This window comes from Sebastes umbrosus, chromosome 11 (assembly GCF_015220745.1).
Source record: "Sebastes umbrosus isolate fSebUmb1 chromosome 11, fSebUmb1.pri, whole genome shotgun sequence".
NCBI classification, from domain to species: Eukaryota; Metazoa; Chordata; class Actinopteri; order Perciformes; family Sebastidae; genus Sebastes; species Sebastes umbrosus.
The window spans coordinates 18,000,454-18,016,182 of record NC_051279.1 but is presented as its reverse complement, the minus strand read 5'-3'; the positions used below and the strand labels follow the sequence as shown (position 1 = coordinate 18,016,182).

Below are 15,729 nucleotides of genomic sequence, written 5' to 3'. Positions count from 1 at the left end.
CTGTTTGTCTCTGGACCCCCTCTCTCTCTCTCAGCCTAAACAACTAGTTCCACATGAAGCAGATTGTGGGGTAGAGAGGATAAACGCAACCATGTGTGTATGCAAGTGTATATATGAGCCTGTGTGTGCCCAAGTCTGTATGTCTATGCGTGGGTATGTGTACATAACTGAATAGTTGTGTAAAAAAACATCTTACTTAAAAAAAAAAAAAAAAAAAAGTCTTCAAATAATGTGAAAGTCGCTCATGGGCATTGCTCAACAGCATCCCACTCAATGCAGAAATCCACAGCAAAATAGCAGAACACCCACTGTGATCACTGTGACCAAAACTATAGGAGATTGCTACTCACAGACAGAAAGCGATGGTGACACACAGCCACTGGTTGATTGATAAAAACTAAAAACAAAAAGAGCCACATTGCAAATTGAATTAGCTAAATTATAAGGTTTCTTTCCACAGCTGACAGCCATGAAGTGATGAAGATGAGAGGACATGGAAATGGGGTGATGAGACCTCTGCTATGGGAGGAGGAAGAGCCTCAGTGTCATCACAGACAGAAAAGGGATCTGTCAGTGATTATGCACGGACACATACGAGGCACAGGTATACTCGAACGCAGAAGTTTGACATGTTGCTGAAAACCCTGAACGCAATGTTTCCATGGTGACGCCGTAATGCAATGCCGAATAATGAAATCATGCACAGACATGGACTTGTACTCATTAGATTAACTCTCAACAAGTCTACGCTCCGCATGTCACTGCAGCTGGCACAGAGGCTCCTCAGAGACGGTCACATCCTGACAGACAGCCTGATGTGATTTACAGTAGGTTTCAGCTTCAGTATTGATCCAATGGTTATTGATCTGAAGGTTAAAGGGGTTTAAAGGGGTGGGACACACATTAACAGAGTGTCCATACATAAATAAAACATAGATCAGTGGGATTGATGTCGTACGAGGGCCAGATGTGCATTAGTTCATTCATTTTTAAAGCACATGCCTTAGCTTCATGGAGCATTTGGGCTGCAGCCTGCCTGGTTTGTGTGGTGCATGTGTGTGTGTGTGTGTGTGTGTGTCTTTGTCCAATCAATGTGAGGATAAAACAAACATATTGAAGAGGAATGAACTCCGGGCTGCCGGACAGAAACTCCCAGATTATTTTATCTCAGGGCACATCTGGTTGGTTAAAAATAACTCCAACACACACACAGACACACACACACACGGCCTTATCCCCGATCATCACAGGAGGAAACACAGTTCACACAGACAACCTTTCATCGGCGCACTTCCTGATTGGCTGAAGAGCTTAAAGTTTTCTCAAGCAGCAGCGTCTGATAGGATTTCCTCAGTCAGAGACAAAACAGTCCGAGAGGCACGGGATACACAGAAAAAGATTTGTCTGTCATTGGGTTTACCTGGAAACACCAGCCGCACATGGGCGGACAAGTACAACAGAAAGAGGTTCATGCACTGGCACACAAAATAAATGAAAGGATTTTGTTTAATTTTCTCTTTTTCCTCTTTGTTGTCTCTCTCTGCTTGCATATTTTAGTTTCTCAGAAGAATTTCATCTAGCTCAATTTCCTTTTTATCTCATCTTTCCCTTTCTTCTCCCCCTGTTTCTGCCTTTCATCCTTGCAAGCATACCATTGTATCCATCCTGGTTGACGTCTCCCAAGGGTGCTATAGCCGTGCCGAAGCGCCCGAAGGTGTGCGTGCCAGTGAGGGCGACAGGTTTGGAGAAAGTGAGCGGGGCCATTTGCAGGTACAGGTACACCCTCCCCACCTCTCTGGGTTTGCTCTCCATCTCTCTCTCCATGTAGAGGGGCGCTCCAACCATCACATCGTCGGTCCTGGGGACATACGCCGTAGTTTTAATGCTACGAAAGACAGAACAAAGTATGCGTCTAGAGTGACGAGGACATTTTCTACTTACCCATCTCCATTCAGGTCAGTGACAGCCACAGAGTACCCAAAATAGGAGGCCATCTGAGAGACAGACAAGGAAGGAACATGAGTATTTTTTAATCGTAAACCACATATGGTTGATGTTCATCTAATTTAATTTTCATCTACATTCAAATTGAATTAAATAAAAAATGCAAGAACATTTATATCAGCTGGTGACCACAGTGCAGTCGTTTATATACGGCCCTGCACTATGACAGACTGTGACTGGGAACACTGGGATGTGTTGATGCTCCTACCTGTTCCCCTGTGAAGTTCTGGATGAAGGTCAGATTGGTGGAGTTGATCATCGCCACCTAAAACAAGCAGAGACTGTCAGATATAACGTGACGTGACTAATAAAAACACCAGTCTTGGTCCTTGTTGTGCTCCACAAGCAAACATGTCCAAGCAGCCTGACAAACAGCCACATGAAGAATGCAGGAAAAAAAAGTCCAAAGCCGCATAAAAAAGCTTTTATTCTACAGAAACCTCTTTTCTTTTCCCTGCCCTCCCCCACCACCACCATCATCGTTGTGCCTTTACCATTTCCCCCCCTCATGTCTCTCTCCTTTCCCCCATCCTAACCCCGGTCGTGGGGAGAGACGGAGGGGGGAGGCTGAGAATTCCTTCATAAGACCTAAAATAACAACCACATGGAGACAGCCGGGGGCTACACGTACACACACACACACACACATGCAGGAGGATACACGTTGACCCATTCACAGATGTCTCAAAGACATACTAAACAGGGATAGACTTACGAACACAGACAGATGAGGATGTGTAAACACAAATAATGAATCACTAGCTTGACTTTCGTGCACTCCGAGTTGTCAGATTGGTCACAGGAGAAACCTGATCAGGGTTGACAGCTACTCCGGTGCCAGGCCTCTAACACGGCCTACCTCATAACACTCCCCCTACTGCGAGCAGCAAGCCCCCCTCCTCTATGACACTCACAGTGCACTGTCTGTACAGGAAGGAGCATCCTCGCACCAGCTACAATATCCAGACATGAAACACACACTGTTGCAATGTGTGCGCAGTGTGACGCGTCCTGCGGTTGCACTGCAGGTTAGGGTTAGGGGTCGTGTGTGTGTGGAGAAGGGTTAGTGGGGTTAGGTGGGGTCACCGCCCTCCACATGCGGCGGAAGCTGTGTGTCATTAGGGAGGATTGACACTGTCAGCCCTGGGGACATGTTCCCATAAGAGAAACCTAGACACAGTTTACACAGACGCACATGCTGTATTTCTCGTTGCTAGGTAAATACATATGTGTACAGTAAAATATGTAATCTTATATGAAACACTAAAAGCAGATGAATCTAGAAGACTTTATTGTGTGTCTGCATATGTGTATGCACAAAAAAGCGTATACTGTACTTCTAATCTCACTTAGATCATAGACTGCCACACACACAACTACAAGACATGTCGAGTTTATATACGGCATACAGATGGTAGAGAAAACGGATACAGAAGTAAAGAAAAACCCGACGTAAAGCTTAACCATAGGTCACCAAAATGTCTTCAAAGGTCATTTGCGTAGAGTCTACAAGTCTCTGGAAATATACTTCATCTGTCCACAGTATATTCCATAATTTGTTTTGTTTTTTTGATGATGGTGGTGGAGGAGAGTGCAGTTGAACGCACCTAAATCTCCCATACAGTAGGTGTTCAACTGGGCTGAGATATAGTGACTGCGAAGGCCATAGCATATGATTCACATCACTTTCATACTCATCATATCTTCACAGTAATAATGCTGTTGCTGCTGAATGACCAAACAAATGTCTTTTTTTTTGGATAATTGTTTGTATGCATTTGCTTGTCGATTCAAACTCACGTATCCAAAGTTCTGTGCTCCTCTTGGGACTCCGGCTAACAGCTCTGGGAAACATACAAACAAAGAAAGACTTAAGTTAGCGTGTGAGAAAGACTTCCAGAGAAAGAAAGGGTTTGTCTCAAAGGACTGAACCCTTAAACCCTCTACCCAGCCCACCCTGTCAGAAGGGCCAAGTGTTGCTGAGAACACACTGAGTGATTGGGTGATGGTGTATTGATTGATTAGTGCGGCGCTGTGGACTTCGAGGGACGATCTGAGAGGACCCACCCAGAGAGAGAAGACAGCGTCCCCTCCTTCCGGCCTTCCAGCTCTACCCCAAAAGGCTCAACCACGAGCCTATAAACTAGGATTTCCCAGCTCCATCTTCACTCAGAACTCACAGTTACGACCAGTTCTCCAGTCTGAAGAGGGTTTGGGGAACATGACCACAACAAGCTTCGTACCACAACACAACACAACACATCAACAGGCATGTGTAACCTCTTAAGGTTCGCTTTAAGTCTCCCGGACATGTGTTGTGCCAGAGGGGGGTTCAGGGCCTTTGCGGGGTTGGTATGGGGGTATGTAAACGCGAGGCTGTCCCGTAAAGATCCCACTACATGGTGATTAGCAAAGAGGCTCCAATAGACAGGAAATTATGAATGGGAAGCTAAAGTGGCGTTGGGGGGAGGAGGGTCTCATGCGTGTGACAGAAGAGTGAGTGTGTGGTGATAGTGTTTGAAGAGAAAGCAATAAAAAAAAAAATGGTTTAAATGCTTTAAAAAAAATGATGTAGCATGACTGTGGTTGCTTTATTTCTTCATATTTTCTTTAATAAAAGAGCTGAGCCTCAAATTACTTGGTGATGGCATGGGAACGAACGTCAGCGGCACCTGAAACTCGCAGAGGGATGTGAATCAAAGTGCCACACTGCTGGCAAGTCATAATCAGAACTTTTATGACTTTATTTTGGCCTCCCACGTGAAAGCTTTAAGGATAAACTCCCTTGCATTTCTCCCCACCTGCACGACTTTAATAAAACGATGCTGTGTGTGCGTGCCTGTCTCTCTCTCCACCTAATACTTAAGAGATTCTGGACTCACTCTAGACCTGAAGAGGTCTGCGGAGTCTGCCACTAATCATTCTAATCAGTCAAAATGGAGGAGAGGAAATCCCTTTATCAGCAGTTCCCGAAGTCCTGTCCCCTCAGGGTCGCGACCCAGACATACAGAGACGGTTCTCATTACTGCCTCTGAGTTCAGACCAAGACACTGTCACCCAGCTGTCCGCTCCCTATCGCTCACCCCATAACACCCCCCACAGTGGTCCTGGCATCCAGCCGGAGAGAGCATAAAGAGAGTGTTGCAGCGGTTCAGACGGCGTTGCAGGGTGTCTGCTGGCCTTGTTAGTGAGGGATTCGTCTGGTGCAGCATGTGGTAAGTTGTAATGAATTGTTGGCTTTCTCACCTTGTTCAGAGTCTCCTGTAAACTCTCCCACTGCCACAGAGTAACCTAGAGAGAAATCGGTTGCACATGATGACATATGGGCGAAATTAACTCACCGCTCTGTGTAAACCATATGTGATAATGTAGTGTATGATTACTATTTAGATCACAACGGTCGTCACTTTGTGTGTGTGTTTGTTTTGTAAATGTTACCAAGGTAGCTGTCGTCGTGTGTGTCTTCAGCAGCTCGAGTGTGTTTCTCTCCTGGAACCCGTCTCAGCACTGCCTTCAAAGAGTAGCCGTTCAGTATCTCGGCTATCCCCGCTGTCATTACCTGACCTGCACACGCAGATAAATAGATAGAGAAAAACAAACACTCAGGGCAAGAGAGTCACATCTGTTCATGGCCAGTGGTTTCAGCTCGGGACCCCATGAAGGGAGCACCGCCGCCCTCCGCTATAGAAACCTGCTGGTGCCGACCCATCTGCTCCACATGAAAGATGCACAGAGCTAACGACACATGCGAGTCTTCCCCGACGAAAGCTAAAGCACATCGTTGGAAAAATACTCCAATGTTCCTTTAAAACACCCTCAAGAAAGCGCCTGTCCTCTCCGCAGCGAGGATTCTGAATTATAGGTGTGCGCGCACAAACAACACCCTTCCTCTGCTGTTGAACAAGAGGTCAAACAAACAAATGATTTTATCTACGACCGCCCTCCACTTTCCATAAATCCTCTCTTAATGTGTGTATGCGTGTGCACTGACGGGGTGGAAAATGTGCCCTCTTAACCCTCCTTCCAACTCCTCTTCCTCCCCCCCTCCCTCTTCTTCTCCCTCACACATGCGCTATGAGTTTATCTCCCAGAATAACATATCACTATATCAACTCATTATTAAACCTCCATCTGATTAATGAGACACCGTGTTACAAACTGTTAACACAGATGCATAATTCACTGCAGCTAATTTGAAGTGTCCTTTACACCCAGAGATAACAAGATTGTATATAAAAAGAGTTTTTTATATGATGACTCAGACTGAAGGCTGAAGATAATCGTTGTATATCAGAGGCCATAAAATCCAGGCTGAGTGCTTTTATAAACATTCGGAGGAAGTGTTTTAACTGGAGGCAGCCAGCCTTGCCACGCTGAGGGCACAGATAGAGAGATAGAGAGAGGGAGAGAGAGAGAGAGAGGGAGCAGTCCATTAGGCTGTTAGTCTGTGATGCCTGTCTAGTGCGGCATTTATTATTTAACCATATGTAATAACAGCAGCGATGCCAAACAACAAACCAAAATCATAAAAAAAAAATTGTGCAGCAGTTTTGACATATCCATCACTGAGCCACTTTCCTCTTTATGTCTTTCTCTCTCTTCTCCATCTCTCTTTTCTAAACAAATGAAATGACGCACGAGGGTTTACAACGAAGGGAAAGAGCATTAGTTTGATAGATACATAGATAGATAGATAGATAGATAGATAGATAGATAGATAGATAGATAGATAGATAGTAACTTTATTGATCCTGAGGGAAATTCAAGTTTCCAGCATCACAGTTCCATAGTGCAATTATGTTAGTAAAAAGGCAGTAAAAAAGGTAGTAATACAAAGTACAAAACATATACCAGATATAAAAATACCAGGAGATGAAGAAAACTGTTAAAACTGAATATAGTGCAGGGTAACAACTGTGATACACGACTATTAAAAAAGTGAATATAGTTCAAAAGGAACTGTTAAAAATGAATATAGTGCAATATTTGTGCACATTATCAGTATAACTGTCTCCTTGGTCCAGCTGCAGAATTCGTCTAATTTTAGATAACACACTCTCACACACCTGGCGTTGGGGGAGTAGAGCTACACTTCACCAGCTGAACTCTGACACACTCTAGCTGTGTCTACACCTATTAAGACACTTCATCCCTCTGCTTCGACTAGCCCTGCGTATCCAGCCAGCTCGCTGACCTCAGCGCTGCTTTTATCGAACAGAAGATCCATCTTTCTTCTTCTCTTTCTGTGTCTGACTCACTCCCTCACTTCTCATCTTTCTCCCCCCCCCCACTACGCCGCAACATGTTTCTATCATCTCCTTAGGAATCCTCTATTGCTCCCGCTGTCCTCCCTGTTCTCTTTCTCTATCAGTCTTTACATTCTCTCCACCTTCTCCTCCGTCTTTCTCAACCCTGTAGCCTGCCCTTGAGCCTCTTCCTCTCCTTGAAGCTTTTCCAAGCCCCTCTGCGCTTTATCACGGGGCAGAGGGGCAGCTCCTCCACACTCCATTACCCCCCGATCAGCTCATTACAGAGCCCAAACACCCATTTCCTGTTACACTGTTACAGACAGAGAGCGGCATGGAGGAAAAGGAGCGAGTGAGGGAAAAAAGTTAAAGAAAGCAGCAAAGAAAGAGACGCATTTCTTTCCACCTTCTCCTACGTAAGACTCCTGTAATGAAACTGCAGATTTTGGCAAGTGTGTCCACATGCATATGTGTGTATGTGGGCTGTTCTCACTGTTAAACTCATCTCCATTCTCTTCCCTCATTTGAACACCTTCCCATCTATGAAATCATTGCAAAAGAGAGACAGGCTTACACATTGTTGCTGCAGTTACCTTGCCAGTAAAAGCTTCCAGGTCCTCCTACCACCAGCATTCCTTCCTGGAATAAATACAATTAGTTAGGGTTAGTCATGTGACAGATGTTTGTTTGAGACTAGAGGGGGGTTATAACATGTGTAGCTGTGTGAGCGTGCACATATGATTCCTGCTGTCATGCCTGTTGAAATGTCCGGTGTAGAATGAAAACTTCCTGTACAGAAGGGTAGAGTTGGACCATGAGACAGAGGTCAAAGTTCACCTTAACTATACAGTGAAAGAGTGAGTGTGTGTGTTTGGTCTATTGTGTTCAGAGGCGATGGGTCATATCAGGAGTGGAGGCTCCTCTAGGGACAAACGTGCTCTCATCTTCCCAGAGACCATAAATCTCAAAAGGGAGTCTCTTGTTTGAAGAAACCCCTCTGCTTGCACTTTGACAAGGGGACGAGATGTGCGCAGGGGTGTTGTCATGGCGATAGTGTGCGGTTGTTGCTGCGATCTTTACCTTGGTGAAATCCACACTGAAGCCAGCCTGGCAGAACCCCTGTCCCTCCGGGTCTGGATCATCTGAAAACCATACAGACACACACATCTTTCAAATACTACAAAAAGCATCTTTAAAAAAAAACATTGAAGAAAAACCTATTAAAGTTTACATAAAAATGTAGAACCACTGAAGTGTGTTTCTGTTTAAATTACTGCATTTAACTGTGCATGAACATAATAAATCGTTCTCCATTTCAGAGGCACCCTGAAGTGAGGCTTAATGATGCATAACGACACACGTGCACATATAAACAAAATGTGAGTTATTGTAATAGTCTGAGTGGTCGTAGATTCATGCTAAGATGAAGCAAAGAAGCTGTTGGAGGCAGAAGAGTCATACTTAGACACATAATAAAGAAATACCTCCCCTGCTGCGTTATTCCACCCTTGAGAACAATTGAGTTTATATTGTGATTATAGTCTTGATTAGTCCGAACTGACATAAACAACAACACAGAGATCTTTAACAACCTTCCATTACAAGAGGGAGTATGAGTCTGTGTATGAGAGTACATGAACGGTGAGGAGTGCTTATGCAGAGCGGATGATGGAGCGGATGATAAGAGCTGTGTGTTTGATCTGCTGTTGACGATGTGCCACCTGATAAGCTCCATTTCTCCTTATCACACTCTGCTGGTGCCTCATATCACGGTACAGGGTGAGAGGGGTCGCAGGAAGAAAGCGGGAGAGAAAGAAAAAAGCTGGAGATGAAAAAGGGGAGGGGGTTTTGGAAAATCCCATGAATCCCATTCACAGAGCTGATGACAGAAAGAAGAGGACCAGAGAGAGAAAGCCCGGCCAACAAATAAGCCAGTCTGCTTGCTGTTTTTCAGTCATTGCAACCACATTAAAAAAACACACAATGGGCCTCATGCAGCAACATTCTCTTAATTTCTCTTTTATTTTCTCTTAATTTTCTGTTACGAGAAAAAAATAAGAGAAGTCAGCTCCAGATGCACCAAATGTTCTTAATCTTCCAAGTCTGCTCCAAACCAGGTGTGCTGAATTATGAATCCTACTTGGTCATAAATTGGAGGCATGTGGCCAATTGTTTATTATTAGCATAGGTAACGCACATGTCCCTTTGGAGAGATGCCGCCAAAAAAATGTGGTAAATATGAACAAAAATAAAAGGAAATTTGTTCGGGTGTTGCTTCCTACATGAGGCCCATTGTCTCAAATTTTGTTTTGATTTGGCCAAGTTTTGAGACATCCACCTCTGGGATTTCTGCCGCCATGCAGATACAATAGAAGTTTTGGCAAAACATGCTAGCAACAGTTTTCATTGGGACTATTTCTTCAATAGATAGTAGTTAGTAGATAGTAGATAGTAGTAATAACAATTGTTCACAGTGAAGTCTTATCCTGAGTAACAGTCACACTGTTACAGGAAAAATATGCTGCAGTTGAATTATTTAAATACATATTGCAATTAGGGCTGTGTATTGGCAAGAATCTGGCGATATGATACGTATCATGATACAGGGGTTATAATTCAATATATTGCAATATACGGCGATTTTTTAAATCTAATTTTAGGAAAACTGTCATAGTATAAAGAACATACCACCATATGCATAAAATCTGAGTTAAAAAGTTGAATTTTTTTTATGAAATCAGAACATCTGGTATCTAAAATTGCATTTATCCCAGTCCCTGTAACATCCAATATCATAGCACTACTTTTACATAATACAGTACAGAATCAAAACAGCATCACAAAACATAATATTATAAAAAAATATTATAAAACAAAATTACATTCACCTCAACTGTGGTAGGGTGGAGGCAGAGATCTCAGAGACAGATATATCAAAACCAGGACAAATAAAGCATAAACTGTCTGCAATGCAAGACACTAGAGGTAAGTGAGAAATGTATTTTTGAGTGTCATTTTGGTGAACCGACCCTTTAGACTTGAGGCCCAGATATTATGTTTTATAGGTTGACATAAAACTCGGTGCACCGTATTTAAACTTTATGCCATATTATGACATATGAGACCGATGCGAGATACAGTATACTAGGTCATGGTCTATTAAAGCCATGTCCTAACATTCTGAATGTTATGGTTAATTTGTGTTCATGCTGACAGCAGAGAGAGAGAAAGAGAAAAACAAAAGGAAGGGAGAACGGAGGGCAGTAAAAAGGGAGATGGAGACAGTTGGAGACGGGGCTGCGGGGTGACTCACTGGTCCTGCAGGGTGAATATTCTGCGTAGGCGCTGAAGTTCTGGACGGCCACATAACAGGTCCCCACGGGGTCCTTCTCCCCACTCATTTTCACTGTCCGCCAGTGGTAGAGAGGAGCACACGCCTGCACAACAAATAACACTCTGATTCTCGTTTAAAGACTTGAAAAGCCTTAAAAAAAAAGAACAATTTGTGTAACCTATAGTTTTCGAGCTTGTATAATGATACAGGTGCTTCATGTCTGAACTGACGTCATGTCCACTCACCACCACTTTTCCTTTGTGTGTCCTGACCGATGCTCCAAACCACTGGTGTGACTTAAACTCCAGAGGCTCTCTGGTGCCATTTACCTTAATCATTCTGTTATCTGGGGGGAGAGACGGAGACAGACGGGAAGTGGAAAAGACATAAAAAAAAAAGCAAATGAAAGAGACATTTCATAATGACGCCAGTAAAAGCTGATATTGACTGCGGTAATGTGGATCCAGGCCTGTAGCTCTAACCCTGTGAGTGGAAAGCATTTGTCCTTGATAAGCAACAACAAACAGCAACAGTCTTAAAAAGGCCTATAACAAACATCAAAACACCATTTGTGCCCCCCAGAAACAGACATTTGTCAGGATGCCGGAGGCTTTTTTTCAGTCAAAGCTTTTCCTATAAAATGTAACAACACTTAAGACTCTAACTGGGTCTACACACACACACACACACACACACACACAGACCCAGACACACGCACACACACACACACAAAGTTGTCCATGCATATTATGAGCATTTCCCAGCCGGCTCACAATAAAGTGTCAGATTCGGTGTGAGTGCATGTGTGTATTTGCTCTGTTGTCAATATTTTCAGGCATTATTAAAGACCAGCTGGCTCTCTTTAGAGCCGTGCAGACCCCTCCACATTTAACACCTTCATTTAGCACATGCACACACACATACAGGCAGACAATAAAAGCATATATAACGGCAGGTGTACAGAGGATTGTTGTAGAGTTTATTTGATTCTAAATCTATTTCTATTTCTTGTCCATCATCATTCATAGTATGTATGGTAGATCCTACTTCCAAATTGTGTGTTTGCATGCTTTTAAATAAATGATTCTAATATCTAAAGAAAAAATAATGTCTATATTGAATAAGAAAGCCGGTTACTCATCATGTCATAGACCTAAAGACCTACATTTTTAATTCCAGGACCAGGTTTGGGAATTGTAGGTGAAGGTAGTGAATGAAGAATACTCTATTAGACACACCCAACCTTATTGAACTGCTCTGAGGCCACAGCAGAGGACAGGCTGTAGTGTGAAGCTCTCAGATTTGTGTTTGAATGCGAAGGACATATCTGAGAAAAGAGTGAAATTGCTACATCAAGTTTCTCTGAAGAAATAAAAGAGTAATAACTCTTGTGATTGATGCGTGTATCATTTTCTGGCAGATTAATGGATCAGCAAGACAGACATCAGGTTTCTTTACTCTATCTAATCATGGATCAGATAGGATCAGATGGCACGACTTGACACATCTGCATAACGTCACTGAAGCCACACACACGCACACGCACACACGCACACACAAGCACACACACAGGTACACATGTGAGGCTGAAGTATGGATATTAAACAGTACAGTACTCACAGATGTTCTCCACTTGTGCTGATATTTTTTAACAGTGTGCATGAGTCTCTTAGTCTGGTTTATACCTGTAATAAAGGGTCTGCTGTAACTCTAGAAATATTCACCGTGGCCACTGTCATCAATCACCCACCCATTCTAGTGAATAGATACACACATGCACAATGACTACGCACACATTTCTTCCTCTGTGTTTATTCTTATATCCTCTAAGCCTGAAATTTTCCCCACAACACTTCACACTAAAACTAACCCCTTTGGGGGGGAAAATAACACATAATTAACTTTAGGGAGAGCCAAGAAAATAGTCCTCACTTTGGAGGTTTACCCTCATCTGCACGAAGCCTTGCTTTAGTTTATAGGCACAACAATGAAGTCCTGCTTGCATCAGCTGATAGGCTGATCAGCTGTTTCATTCATGCTTCAGGAGCAGTATCATTGATACACCAGCTGATCGGCAAGCAGCTAAAACAAAACATCCAATCATATTCATACATCTGCACACGGCGGTGTACGACAGCCCTCTGCTGATATCCTCATTGCTGCATCTCCATCCACAGCTAAAAAACTTGAGCTTTTGATACTGTTAACTCTGCTACAATCTAATGTTCATGTGTGTTTACAACTTTCTCTGAATCCTGTCTGATGAATTATATCTCCCAACAGATACTTGTTGCAGCTCGGATTCTTTGAGTACCGCTTCCACCAAAGTTAACTGCTCAACAAAAGGTCAGTTCATCATTCTCCATCTCTCTTTTTGTGGTCCTCACAAAGATGATGGAAGTCCTCACAAAAAGAGACAGAGAAACAAAGAGAGAGAGAGAGAGAAGGAGAGAGGGAGAGAGAGAGAGAGAGAGAGAGAGAGAGAGAGACTGATGGAGACCAAGAGAGAGACAAGGGGTGGGGAGAGGAGACAGGGATACATTTTCAAGATCTAATAAAAAGCAGACCTCACCCAATCCCCCTTTCCTCTGAAGGGGAACTAAATTCCCATGTGCATACAGTTTACCCCCCTCCCCTCCACTCTCTCTCTCTCTCTCACTTGTTCTCTCTCTCGACCTCGTGCACACACACACTTACCACTCAGATGGAAAAGCGTGCATCAGAGACATTAGACGCACAAACACAGGCTGATTGGACAGCTAACCTTGATGATAATATATTGGAAGGCATAATCAACATGATGCAGGGCTTGTACCAGCAGACCCGCCAGCCACCTTTTTTGTTAGATGAAGCTGATGAGACCCATATGTCTTATCTCGCTTTTTCATGCAACAGCACATGTGCCAGCTCATGTCCATACACACATAGGCTATACGAAACTCCAGAGGTTCCAAATGGATGGAGTGTAACATCTGGGGCCACCTTTAAAAAGGATCCACTAGTTGGACCTCAGCTAAATGAATGCTTGTTACATTTTTATTTCTGTTATTCACTAAAATACTCCTCATAAAAGTTATTCCTTTCAACACAAATGCTTTACAACATGAGTCTATAGGAACGTGATTATACTCCAGTGGGGCCCCAGGAGCTCTGTCATGAATTCATTTTGATCCATGACATAAACAAATTGAAAAAGCTTTCAGGTTACTCACTGGAATTATCAAAAGGTATCTGTCTGCAGCTGTCCGGGTGTCCAGGCCAGGGGCAGTAGTAGACAGCTCCAGCCTCCACAATGCCAGGCTGAGAGGTGTTTGCCTTGGGAGCCCCAACCAACACACTGAACCTGGTGGGGGAGAAGAAAAACCAAGGTACATGCAGGAAAGTGTACAATGCATTATGCAAACTTGTGCAGACAATTTTGTCTCATTCATACATTCTTCTCTAGTTTCATAATGATGTTTTCTCTGTGCAGCAGAAATCTGAATCATTGCTTCTGTCCCATTACAGTATGTGCAGCTACAAAGATGATAAAGCCCCATTTATTTTCATTGAATTTGTTTTCCACCTCACATCATTTGGATTCTCTTCCCCTGAGTCTATACTGAAAAAAACTACAGGTATACAGTTTTAACTCCTGCAGGATACCTGATGGGACAACTTCAGTCACACTCACGTGTTGCTGTCGGGGGAAGCTTGGTAGAAGTCCACAGAATAGCCGAAATAACTTCCATCAGGTCCCCTGTAGACTGTAGGATGCTGTGCGTAAAGGTTGAAACTCCAAACTCCATTTAGCGCCGACAGCAGCCCCAGAATAAACATCCCAGAGGAGGAAACACAGTCCCAGACGCGCTCCATCCTCAAAGAACAGCCAGCTGCGCACAAGTCCCAACCAAATGAGAGGGAACTGGGGGAAACAGAGAGAGAGAGAGAGAGAAAGAGAAAGAAAGAGGTGGAGAGAGGGTGGTTCCTCCGTGCAGGTGAGGTAGGTTTGTCCCGGGTTAAGTCACTGGATCACTGCGATCCTGACATCCTGAAACCACCAGGTCTGTCCAGAGTCTCAGCTAGGAGACTACCCGCCCTCTGCACAAAACTTTACCCCCTACATGCACACACACACATTCACACACACATTACAAGGCACAGACCACATCTGAGCGCGCAATGGGACAGGCGCGTCATCGCTCCTTTTATGGCACACTGGCACAATTGAATGCTTGACACAATGACACAATGAATAATATTAAAAGTGAGATTTACTGCCACACAAATCTCGAATCAGTCCAGAAATACACGCACGCGGAGACTTGGCACGATTACAAGATTTGTAATTGATATGGTTGCTATGATTACAGTGACAAAGACAGTAATGCATTTTTTCTTATTAATTTAATTTTAAAGGGACTGTTTGTAACTTTCAGAAATGCTTGTTAACAGCGACACCTGTGGCCGTTAAGTCAACGAAAGTCAGCGTAGTGCTCGAGCTTGTGCTCGCTCTACATAGACATGAACGAGCATCGCTCAAAACAGTGAGGCGACACACGTCAGCTAAAACCACAATATCACTCTATATTTAGCTGACCAGACGAAGGTCTCCATGAATCACTGCTGATCCTCCGGTAGATTTATACGTGTAAAAAGTTACAAACAGTCCCTTTAAAAGTGAGATTTACAGCCACACTCTCAAATCAATCCAGAGATATACGCACGTGGAGACTTGGCACATGCGCACGCAAAGGCGGAAATATTTGTAATTGATATGGCTGCTATGATTAATTAAAAAGATTTACATACAAAAGAAGCATAGCAAAAAAAATAAACAAAGAGCTGTGCCAAACATAAAAGGACAACAAAAATTAAACAAAACCAACATCAAATAAAAAAAAAAACACAATAAAAATAATAAAATAATAAATAAATAATAATAAAAAAAGACCACGCGAGAGTTGATCCACAGATTCTATCCAGTGAAACATTTCTTTCAAAAGCTAAAGAGTGACATAGATGTAAATTGTTCCTTCTGCAGAATCACATCCTGAAACTTGCTCTCATTTATTCTGGTCCTGTAAATTTACATGTGAAATGTGGAAAGATGTCAATAATTTTATACTTGTTAACATTTTCTCTGATTTTGCACTGTACTATAGA

General features: G+C 43.2%; 1 protein-coding gene across 1 annotated transcript in view; it reads right to left on the bottom strand.

Moving 5' to 3' along the window:
- itga8 (integrin, alpha 8) overlaps positions 1–14,859 on the bottom strand; it is a 40,630-nt gene extending 25,771 nt beyond the window's left edge. Inside the window, exons 1-12 of the mRNA XM_037784234.1 lie at positions 14,258–14,859; positions 13,797–13,927; positions 10,830–10,930; positions 10,564–10,687; positions 8,331–8,392; positions 7,844–7,889; positions 5,443–5,568; positions 5,251–5,295; positions 3,805–3,848; positions 2,213–2,269; positions 1,942–1,994; positions 1,653–1,858 (exon numbers count right to left, since the gene is read on the bottom strand). Of these exons, the coding sequence (XP_037640162.1) occupies positions 1,653–1,858; positions 1,942–1,994; positions 2,213–2,269; positions 3,805–3,848; positions 5,251–5,295; positions 5,443–5,568; positions 7,844–7,889; positions 8,331–8,392; positions 10,564–10,687; positions 10,830–10,930; positions 13,797–13,927; positions 14,258–14,439 (1,177 nt within the window). The 5' untranslated portion in view covers positions 14,440–14,859. The remainder of the gene's footprint in view (positions 1–1,652; positions 1,859–1,941; positions 1,995–2,212; positions 2,270–3,804; positions 3,849–5,250; positions 5,296–5,442; positions 5,569–7,843; positions 7,890–8,330; positions 8,393–10,563; positions 10,688–10,829; positions 10,931–13,796; positions 13,928–14,257) is intronic.
- Positions 14,860–15,729: the final 870 nt, after the last annotated feature.